The 11,917-nt window shown below is 40.5% G+C and overlaps 1 protein-coding gene across 1 annotated transcript; it reads right to left on the minus strand.

Moving 5' to 3' along the window:
• Positions 1–6,029: 6,029 nt before the first annotated feature.
• LOC149847938 (uncharacterized) lies at positions 6,030–7,596 on the minus strand. The gene is made up of 2 exons (XM_090009769.1): positions 7,469–7,596; positions 6,030–6,872 (listed from the first exon to the last, which is right to left on the minus strand). Exon 2 carries the CDS (start codon positions 6,843–6,845, stop codon positions 6,192–6,194), a length of 654 nt encoding a protein of 217 aa, XP_089865895.1. The 5' UTR covers positions 6,846–6,872; positions 7,469–7,596; the 3' UTR covers positions 6,030–6,191.
• Positions 7,597–11,917: the final 4,321 nt, after the last annotated feature.

Consider the following 11,917-nt stretch of genomic DNA (forward strand, 5'->3'; position numbering starts at 1 on the left):
AAAATAAGCCTCATCATTTTCGGTGGGCCTTTCTTTTATTTTCGGAACTTCGCACGAACACAAGAGTCGTACCTCATCAGTCAACATCAAGGAACGTGAAAACCGATCCTCCTCGCTGCATCAGATATCATGCTAGCTTCTATCAAGCAATGTATCTTGGCCTTCTTCCGAAGTGACTTCCCCTTGTAGTCTGCAAAGATACATTATTGACATACCAAAGTAATGCTTTCTGTTTTATAAGTTACATTTTTGGGTTTAGAATTTCTTCTTTCCCTTTCATACAAAGTAATCTGAACACATGAAGATGCACAGATACCAGCAGACCAATCAAAATGTTCTTAGCAGCTCTGTCAACTGTACTTTTGTTAAAATTCCAAACTGTTTATAATAACAAAAGCAGCACACATGTCCATTCATGCATGCACACAACTCTACTATATACTGGTGCACTCAAAACCATCAGTTGCACATACTCTTAAGAAGACAATACAGTTTGCTTGTTTGGCATGTCAAACTCAATTCTATTCACTTATTTAAATGTTAAAAGATAAAAACAGTAGCAGTCTTCATAAGTCAGTAATGTTGAGACTAAGAGGCTTTTAGTAAATAAGTTTTTCTAAACTAGAGGTTATTTGAATCTTAATATTTAATGAGGGACCTGAGTGTAATTTTGTTCCTTGGACTATCTCTATTTAATATAGAGATTAGCCCTAATCCAATGAAAATGAGTTTTCTTTTTTCTAAGCAGCCGTCTCTCTCTCTCTCTACCCTGATTTCTGTGTTTATTTTCAGAACATCAACATGGTATCAGTGCAGTTGATCTTGGGAGCGTGATCAATCTTCTTCCAACAAAAAAAAATGAAAGTTCTGGATGTTGTGATCGATATGGGAGCAGCGGTCGTGATCTCTATGCATCTGCGTGCGCATGTTATCGTGGGTCGTGAATCTAGGTGTCGAGTTCTCCTTAAAATCCATTTGGGTGTCTGATTTCAGACGTGATTCCCTGCTATATCGTGAAATAAATTTTTTTTTGTAACATGTTGTCGTTCCTAGTGAATCTGAGTGCCTAGTTCCTCTCACATCTTATTTGGTTGTTCATTTCTCAGAACATAAATATCAACAGTCGTGATTCCTGATGTGTCGTGGAATTTTTTTTGTTTTCTGTTCATGGAAACAGCAGGCTGTGTTCGTGGAACCGAGTTGTTTGATTTCAGACGTGATCAGAACTGAATGTTAATATCAGTTCTATGTTCGTGGACTGTGCTATGGATTATTTTTTCAGTCGTAGCATGAGTGTTGTGAAAACAGAATGTTAACAACAATTTCTGTTCGTGGAAGCAACAGGCGTGAGCAGCAGGTTGTGTCATGAAATATTTCTTTTCAGTTGTAGCAGGAGTGCTGTGAAAAACAAATTGTTAACAACAGTTTTTTTTAAAGCCGCAGGCGTGATTCCTGCTGTGTGGAAACATATGTTGCTGTGTTGTGAAATTTTGTTGGTACTGCTGCTAGTCGTAGTATTGGCTTGTGGAAAGTTTTGTTTCAATTAGTACTACTACTGTGTGAAAACATTCATTTGAATTAGTACTGCTGTCAAGACTTCATTTCTGGTGTGACAGCTTGTGTAGTCGTGGACTTGCCTGACGTGGGGTTATAACACACGCTATATCGTGTTGGATGTGTAATCTTGATTTGCAACCTATAGCCATCCGTGGTTGAGGTGGAAGGTTTTGGTCAAGTTTCTTTAAAACTATTTTTGATGTTTGGATCTGAATAGTCGAAGGTCGTGTTTCTCAGATTTCATTGGTGAAGTCAAAACTTGATATAGTCGGGTTCGTAGTTGATTGTGGGTGTGCGCGTGTGGTTGCTCCTGCATTTTGTGAATCAAGTCAATTAGTTTATATTATGGCTCAAGTGGTTAAATCAGATGCAGATTCCTCCAATGATTATGTAACTCTTAGCAGGGCTGAATATGACGAGCTCCTTGCTTTACGATCATCCACTTCGAAGTCTTCTGTTGCGGAGGTTGTGTGCTCGGCAGGTGATGGCCTATCTGGTCAAGGTGGTAGGTGGATCATTGATTCTGGAGCCTCTGGTCACTTATGCGAAAATTCGAGTGATTTTTTGAGTTTAAAACTTGTGACTGGTAAAAAAGGGGTACTTCTTGCTGATGGTAGCTCTTCCCCAATTATAGGGCAGGGAAACATGTCTATTACCCCTACTCTTCAATTGTCGCATGTTTTTCATGCTCCTTCGTTTCCACAAAATTTATTATCTGTCAGTCGAATGACAAAAGATTTGAATTGTAGAGTGATTTTTGATCCTATGGGGTGCACCTTTCAGGACTTGCTGACGGGGAGAAGGATTGGTGGCAGCTATGAGGAAGGTGGTCTGTATTACCTACACCAACCAGAAGTTTCAGCCTATTCTGTTGTTACATTATCCTCAAGTCCTCTATTGTGGCATCATCGTTTGGGTCACCTTCCAGTGACAAAACTTCGTCGTGTCATTCCTCATATACCTCCCTCAATTTCTTTTAAGTGTGAAACATGTCAATTGGGAAAACATTGTCGAAGCTTTTTCCCCTCTAGTCAGAGTCCGTCAAGTCAAGGATTGTTTGATCTTTTTCATGTCGATGTGTGAGGTCCGACTAGGATTCCGAATAGGTCTCAGTGTCGTTATTATCTAGTTATTGTTGATGACTTCTCAAGGTTATCGTGGGTGTTCCTGTTAAAAGATTGGTCTTAAGGTCCTGTCATTCTTAAATCTTTAATTGCAGAGATAAAAACTCAATTCGATGTATGTGTTAAAATTGTTAGCACTGATAATGCTCTTGAGTTCAAATCCAAAGACTTACTTCAATTCTATTCTGTTAATGGGATTCAACCTCAATTTACATGCCCCTATACCTCCCAGCAAAATGGGGTGGCTGAGAGGAAACGTAGACAAATCCTTAATGTTACTCGGTGCCTTATGATTCAATCCAATATGCCTGCTTCATACTGGGGTGATGCGGTTTTGACAACCGGTTTTCTTATAAATCGCATGTCGTCAAGCTCTGTAGAAGACCAGATCCCAATTCAAATTCTCCATCCAGAGGGTCCTCTCTTCCCTATCCCCCCTAAAGTTTTTGGATGTGTGTGTTTTGTGCATAAGCTGGGTCCGGATCGAGATAAACTTGTTGCGCAGTCTATCAAATGTGTTTTCCTTGGGTATCCTAAGAACCAAAAAGAATATCGTTGCTACGACCCTATATCTCATAAAAAGTATGTTAGTGTGGACGTTACCTTCTTTAAGTCTATTCCTTATTTTTCAAGTACTACTCCAAGACCGATTCCTCCCTTTCCGTTAGAGTCGCTTCCTCCTCAGTCCTTGGTTCCAGCGTCGGGTGTGTCTCGCTTCCGAAACCCTCCCATAGTATACACTCACAGGGTACCTCCATGCCGCCATCACCTCCTTCTCCTCGGGGAAGTATTTTTGAGCAAACTGTTGTCCCTACATCTGATGTTGATCCTCTCATTGCTTTGCGCAAGGGAAAGAGACAGTGCACTCTTTATCTCATCTCGCAATTTGTATCAGAAGTTAATCTTGGGGCATCTATGAAGAATTTTATTTCTGCTCTGTCTGCCTCCTTTGTTCCGCTTCATCACAGTCAATCTCTAGTCGACTCCAACTGGATGCAGGCTATGCGTGATGAGATGGATGCCCTATGGTCTCGAGGCACTTGGGACTTGGTTGATCCTCCCACAGATGCAGATATTGTAGGCTGCAAATGGGTATATAGCATTAAATATAACTCGGATGGATCGATTCAACGGTACAAAACCCGGTTGGTTGCAAAAGGCTACACTCAGACTTATGGTGTTGACTTTTTTGAAACTTTCTCCCCAGTTGCTCGTCTTGGCACTATTCGTCTCGTTCTTTCTGTTGTTGTGCACCATGGATGACCCATGTTTCAGTTGGATGTCAAGAATGCCTTTTTGTATGGGGATTTGCATGAAACTGTCTACATGCAACAACCCCCAGGCTTCAAGGTTCAGGGGGAGTGTCAGAAGGTGTGCAAGTTGAAGAAGGCTATTTATGGCCTGAAGCAGAGTCCGCGAGCATGGTTTCACAAATTATTTGAGGTAATGTCGAGTTTTGGATTTGTCAGGTCAGCTTCAAATCACTCCTTGTTTATCAAGAAAACCAATGCCGGAATTGTTGTTATGGTGGTATATGTCGATGACATCATATTAACAGGGAGCAGTGCCCAAGATATTTCTGCAACAAAAGATCATCTTCAGAAGCACTTTGTTACTAATGATCTTGGTCACCTTCGATATTTTATGGGTATCGAGGTTGCAAGAAACAGAGAAGGCTTAGTGTTGTCTCAAAGAAAGTATGTGTTGGACTTATTAAAAGAGACTGGAATGCTAGGAGCTAAGCCAGCTAATATTCCAATGGATCCCAAAACTCACATGTTCGATGAGAAGTCTGACTATGTGGATAGTGTCAGCTTTAGATCCTTGGTGGGTAAGTTGCTATATGTGACTGTTACTAGACCTGACATTTTCATTAGCTGTGAGTAAAATCAGTCAGTTCATGGACAAACCTACAAAAGTTCACTGGGATGCATCTATGATGGTTCTTCGGTACTTAAAGGCATCTCCTGGTAAAGGCCTGTTGTTTAAACGAAATTCATCTTTGGACGTTGTTGCTTACACTGACGCAAATTATGAAGGATTTGTTGAAGATAGGAAGTCAACATCTGGATTTTGTGTATTTGTGGGAGGAAATCTTGTTACCTGGAGGAGTAAGAAACAAACCGTTGTAACCAGGTCGAGTGCTGAATCTGAATATCGAGCAATGGCCCAGACTGCAGCTGAGATTATGTGGGTAAAATCAGTCTTGACCGAGCTTCAGGAGAAAGTATCCCTACCTATGTTGATGATGTGTGACAATAGGGCTGCTACATATATTGCCAACAACCCAGTGTTTCATGAAAGGACTAAACATATTGAAGTTGACTGTCACTATGTTCGCGACCTACGTCACATGGGTGCGGGTGCGGGGATTCGGCACTTCCAAAAAACCCGGGTGCGGGGGTGCGAAAGGGGCAAAAATGTAAAATATATATATATATAAAGGGGGTCGGCGGGTTTTTTTCAAATTTCACAACTGTCAACTGCTGACAGAACAGCTGCTGTCAGCAGCTGTGTGTCAACTGCTGCAGCTGCTGTCAGCATCTGATAGCTGCTGTCAGCATAATTTTTTTTTAAAAAAAAAAATCGCAGCCCATTTGGGCAAATTTTTAAAAAAAAAATCCAAAAAATAAAATGGACCTAAATGATCCTGGGTGCGGTCAACGCACCCAAGATCGGGTTGACCACACCCGATGCCGCACCCGCACCCGCGTCGAGTCGCGCCGGCGCGGGTGCGACACCCTGCTAACCGAATCCCTGTGACATAGTTCGCGACTTGGTTCAGGCTGGGTATATCTGCACCGATCATGTATCTTCCGAAGATCAAGTAGCTGATGTTTTTACCAAAGCCCTGGCGAGACCAAATTTCTCAAAATGTTGTGACAAGCTGAGCATGATTGATATCTATGCTCCAGCTTGAGGGGGAGTGTTGAGACTAAGAGGCTTTTAGTAAATAAGTTTTTCTAAACTAGAGGTTATTTGAATCTTAATATTTAATGAGGGACCTGGGTGTAATTTTGTTCCTTGGACTATCTCTATTTAATATAGAGATTAGCCCTAATCCAATGAAAATGAGTTTTCTTTTTTCTAAGCAGCTCTCTCTCTCTCTACCCCAATTTCTGTGTTTATTTTCAGAACATCAACAAGTAACAAGAGAGTAAATGGGAGATTACATGCACATAAACAAAGAGATATAAGGAGAAAGTAAGCAGGAGATCCATTTGGTACATTTTTGTGTCAAATTCACAGCCTCGGACAGTTAACACAATAAAACACCAAAGAGATACTCATCAAGAAAGGATGGCGCTATTTTCCTCTGCATATATAGCAGAGGCTACACAGATGGTGGAATCAGTTTATGGTATCTTATTTAGAAAAATGGACGAACATTCAAACTTACAGCGATGTCAATAAAATTTACAAATGCATCACAAGAATTACATGTGGAATCATACCAATTTTCCACCTTAAAGTTGCAGTTGAAACAAGCATTGTTCAAGCTAGAAGGAACTAGAAGAAGAGAAAGAAGATGACCACCAAAAAGCCAACCAATAAGAGGTACTTTTGCAACATGTTATCCTGTGGTGATTGAGTTGAAGGATGCTGATATCCATGAACATGACCTCCATGAAATGGGTTAGAGAACCCATAGGGGAAACCAGTAGTGGCACCATAAGCAGTTGCATCAGGAAAGCCATGCATCTGGAAGCCAAACAATGATGGGAAGAGGCCAAACCCCGCAGAGAAAGTGAAATTCCCAAATCTAGCAGCTGCCATAGGCGCACCCATGAACCCAAATGCCTGCTGAGGGAAATGATTTGGGTCGGCAGTGGGTGCCGTTTCTGGCCTCTGGCCAGCAGGGCGGCTCGGAATTTCCATACCAAGGACAGACCCAGACTTAGACCTAGGATCCGTTGATGTTTTGCCCCTGCCGTAAAGAGGAACCAATTTATCCTCCTGCACCAGCGCCTTGCAAACAGGGCAGTCGCTATGGGAATGAACACGAAGCCATCTATAGAGGCAAGGCCAGCAGAAAAGATGACCACAGAGGGTCACAATTGGATCTTGGGCTAACTCCAGGCATATGTTACATTCAAAGCTCCCAGCATCGCCATTTGAAGCGCCAGAACAAGAAGGATTTTGCGAAGAACCGCTAACATCCATCTCCCGACAGAAAATCACTACCTGTGACTGCTCTAACAAAAACCACAACACATGTCAATTGGTCAGAACACCCAACGCTAAAAGAACACGATCAAAATCACACAACAGAATCAAATAATAAAAACCCAACAGATCAAACGGAGTTTCCTGAAAGAGATCACGTTTCTATGAAGATTGATACAGAAATCCCAACATCCAAGACACGTGCCAACCCTCAACTCAAACAGGAACTCTAATCAAATGAAATCACCAAGGTTTCTACCTCATACCACAACCAATTAGGGCTTCGCACGAGAAAAAAAGAACGAACCAAAATTCCAGAATTAGTCATACGCGCCAGAATCAGATCGTGCGTTCATCAGAACAACGTAAAGCAAATCAAACAAAACCCTAATCCAAGTGCAATCAAACAAGGTATTTGCGCCCAGATTACCAAAAAATCACAAAATCCAAGAAAAAACTCCTCTTAAAGAAACGAAAAGAGAAAAAAATAGGTAAAATTCAAATTCTCCTTTGAACGAAAAAAAAAATTCCTTACTTTTGAAAAGAAAAATGATTAGGTAAAAATCGAAAGCGAAAAATAACAAGAAAAATATTCGTTAGAGAGAGAGATAAAGACCAACCTGAGGAAGAAAGAGATGATGACGACGACGACGACGATCGAAGAAAAAGAAGGAAACCCTAAAAATGGAGAAGAATCAACGCGTTGATAAAAGAGAAGAATGATCGAGAGAGATCGGGGGGCCTTCTTGAATCGCCGTAGAAGGGGGCTTCCTCCCTCATGCGAAATACCCGGGAAACCCCTCGCGGCACCCACTATTTATAGTCTGTCCCTTCTCGATCCGTGCCATAGTACCGCGATATTTTGTAAATATGGCGATTTTTTGCGATATTTTAAAAATCCGATATAATCTCAAAAAATAGCGTGCTTTTCATAACATTACTAATTTGCAACAATGTTTACAAGCGTGGTATAATTGCCTTATCAACACAATATTAAATATTTATTTATTTTTTAATTTAAGTGTCCGATATTTTCTCAAGATTTTCACGAGAAAAATAAATTATTTTAAAATATCTAACGATTATGCTTTACCGAAGAAGTTCCTGAAACCGGGATTTGTGACAATCCGCAATGAGGGTAAATACCGTAATTTTGAAAACCGGTTAGATATGGGTTTGGACAGAGTTGACCCAATACTGCATCATTTTTAACTCGGATATCAAGTGAAGTCCTGGATCTGGTTGGGTATGAGTTTCAGTGGCACAGGATCCAGAGAAAACAGGTAAACTCTCTTCTTAAAGAGGTAAATGGGTCGGTTTGGATGTGATTGGAATAAGATTATATTTTCTTACTCGAATTCGCATGATCTGAATGGACCCAACCATATTCGTTGCAGAACTGGTCCAGATTCAAATACATACCATCCTGTTCCAACAATGTTGATTTGATTCTGGACAAATCTCCGATCCTCTTGTAACCATAGTGATGACTAGGGGTGTCAATGGGTCGGATTTACCCGGACCCGACCAGTACCAAACCCTATATGGTCCGGGTATGGTGATAAATAAGAAGACCCGATTAAGACTTGGGTCTGGACCCAAAGGTCCGATTAATACATGGCACGGATATAGTTTGTAAAATTTTATACCAGACTCGGGCCCGCCTCGAGTTCCGACAGGTCTGGTTCGTGTAGTTCTTATAGGGTCCAAATGTGGTTTCTCTTATAGCAGGTTCGATTAAACCCGGGTCTGGACCCAATACCATACCCAAAAATCAGATTCAAGTATGGTTCCACCTGGGTGCTAACCAAACACGACCCGTTGACACCTCATCACCAGCGAACATGAGTTTCACAGATTTATATAAAGCGGTTCTACCGGAACTGTAGTCCATTAAAAGGACCTCTAACTGAGCATAACGTAGATCTGGATCTGGATCCTACAATCCCACTCAGTAATGTCGGCGCACACGCACTCACGCACTAACGGGCACACACACATGAGCATGCATACATGCATACTCAATTTAGGTCTACATCCATATTAGCCTGCTCGAAATTTCTTTCTTGGCTTGAGCTCCCTACCAAAGCATAAGCATCCATAGGACCGAGGTTTCTAATTTCTCTCTTAAGCTTCGAGAGTTGAAGGCTCTTTCGATTCACTAGGGTTTCCATTTTCCCATGATTGAACTCTGCCTGCCTTGAAGCTCCTTTTGAATCTCATTAGCATAGTCATGAGAAATACAAAATGTCCACAGAGTGGAGGGCTTGGAGGACTGAAAGAACCAAGCATCACTGTCAAGAAGAGGCTTGGTTAAGGTGGGGTCCAACACAGAGGAGGTGGGTAGGTGTAGTGGAATCTGGTCAAATGAATAAGAGAAAGGATCGACAATGGGAGACAGATCGGGTAACAAGAGAGGGTTCAGAAGCTGGACTTGACCCAACAAATGGGTCAATTGTAGTAGGAGAACCACTACAACAAGTTGTGGCAAGGGTGAAGTAGGCTCAGAAGAAGTGCAACGAAAAGGGTCGGGCGAAATTGGCTGAGAAAAAGAAGGGACCCAAGGGCCAGACGAAAACAGGAAATATGGATGAGTCGGTTCAAATGAGTTTGAAGCGAGCTGGATAAGTTTTAAGAGCATTATGGGTATTTTAAAAATATTTTGGTCATAAAGGTCATTATTGTCTGACCCAAGTGTGGTCAACTGCAAGAAAGCCAGCAATTCTCTCGTTGATTGGATGGCATGTTGGTTATTTTTTTGTTTGAGAGAGAAGTTAGAAATGGGTCCAAAGGATCCATTTGGACCCATTTGGCTTTTTTTTTTTGGTATGCAAGAATAAAAATGACCTGACACGGTTTGGGGCGTCACCCAGTCCAACCAACCCCACAGGTCAAACCTTGCCGGGGTCTGCTGGACCTAGCCAGGTGGCTGAGCCCTTTTGAAGGGTGGGTTTGGTTCTGGTTTCAGTAACTAGTTTAGGACCTAGTTAACCAAATAGATAGCTAACTAGGGGTCAACTTAGATCCAACCCAAACCCATTTTAAAACCACTCTCCCTTTTCTCTCCCCCATCTCTCATGTCATTCTCCCTCTCCTTCTTTCATGCCCTCACATGCCCGAACCCTCTCTCTCTCTTAATTCTTCTTCGTCCACTGTCCTTCTCTCTCCCTCTTCTTCATTTGGCATTGTCGATGGTGCACCACCATCTCCAATGTCGCCCTCTTCTCCTCCTCTTCGTGTTGTCGTGGTGGATAGCTCGTGGAAGCCATTTTTGTTGTTGATTTGGAGGAACGTTCATGCTAAAGGAAGCATCGAAGCAAGGAAGGACCGACCTACTACTCCAGCCCCTCTCTCCTCTTATTTGTTTTTCCTTTCTTTCTCCCCTTCACATTTTCTTTTTTTGTTTTTTTATGATTGTTGTGTTTTGTTTTGCTTTTTGAAGCGTCCTCAAGGAGGAGGACGAGCTGCGACAGCGGACGCGCATTAGGGGACATGCAACAGCATTTTGGGTCTGTGCTTGTCGGATATTGCGATTAAAGGTGGGTATCGACCCCTCTTTGTGTTTAGTGGCATGCGATATGTGCGGATTGAATGGAATTTTCTTGATTGTATGACGAAAAAAAATCAAATACCTGTAGATGTTCTCCAATCAGAGTTTTATTGTTGTTACATGGAAAAATTTTGCGATGTTTTCTTGTTTTGTAAACGCTTCAAGGAAAAAACAATAATACAACAATAACAATAGTATGTCTATCCGTTATTACTTGAATCTGCGATTTTTCTTTTTGAGACTGTTATTTGAATCAGCATTTTCCTTGAAAAAAAAAATGTGGGTATATCGGCCATTTTGAACCTGCATTTTTGGGATTAACGAAACTGATTGTTGTAGTGAAATCCGTGATGTTCTACAATTTTTCTTTTTGAGACTGTTATTTGAATCAGCATTTTCCTTGTAGAAAAAAAATGTGGGTATATTGGCCATTTTGATCCTACGTTTTTGGGATTAACAAAACTGATTGTTGTAGTGAAATCCGTGATGTACTACAAATTTTCTTTTTTATTTGATCTGAAAGGAAAAATGCGGGTATGATGATTTATTTGAATATGCATTTTAGGAATTGATCGGGTGCTACTGTTTGCTTTTAATCCATGTTGATTTCGATTTCTTTTTTTTTTATGTTGTTACGCTTGTTCGGAAAAAATAAATAAATATCATGCATGTACATCTGGGATTTATTCTTGTTGCTTCTCTTGTTCAGAAAAAAAAAATATGTTATGTGTTGTTGCAGCTGTTGTCCTATATTTGCTTTTTCCTAATCACTTAAACAAAAAAATGTATGTATGTCTATATATATATATATATATATATATATATAGCACCAAATGGGTTTATCCCGGACCCATTACTCTCTCTCTATCTATCTATCTATCTATTATATATATATATATATATTGTGCATATGGCGGTTGTCCTCGAACCTATGTTTTCTGCGGTATAGATCTAAAAAAAAAAAAGAGAATGTGTATTGCAGTTTTGGAAAGAAATCCTTGCTGTAATCATGCATTGTTGTTGTAACGACCCCCAACTCATCTCCGTTGAAAGGTAGATTTTTTTTAAACAATTGCGGAAACCAAAACCCAAGGATTCAGAGTCTCACATACTTAACAACTTTCAAACCACAAGGGATCTTTACATTCAACCAATCAAAACAACTAACTTTATTAATCAATAATCAAAGTCTAAAAACAAAATTAAATTAAAGTTTAAAATCCTGGAACTACACTGTCCAAGAATAATAAAAGTAAGTCATGTGATCTCGTAGGCTCTATGTGGCAGTCGTCCTCATCACTAAGCTCCAAATCCTATGAAAAACATAGGGAGTACTGGGTAAGAATTAAAGATTCTTTATACAAATTCCTCTAAAAATCCAAATAGACAAAACAGCATAATTCAAATTCATGCAAGTTTTCAGAGGAAATATAACAACAACGATCTCATAAACCATTTACTATTCAAGCATTTGAAAATAATTATCATGCAATAACAATATCTCATATGAACCAAAACA

This window comes from Nuphar pumila, chromosome 1, assembly GCF_984573655.1.
Source record: "Nuphar pumila chromosome 1, dmNupPumi1.hap1.1, whole genome shotgun sequence".
NCBI classification, from domain to species: Eukaryota; Viridiplantae; Streptophyta; class Magnoliopsida; order Nymphaeales; family Nymphaeaceae; genus Nuphar; species Nuphar pumila.

Excerpts from the sequence above, each read along its gene's own strand:
- LOC149847938 (XM_090009769.1), bottom strand. The coding sequence starts at position 6,845 with ATGGATGTTAGCGGTTCTTCGCAAAATCCTTCTTGTTCTGGCGCTTCA.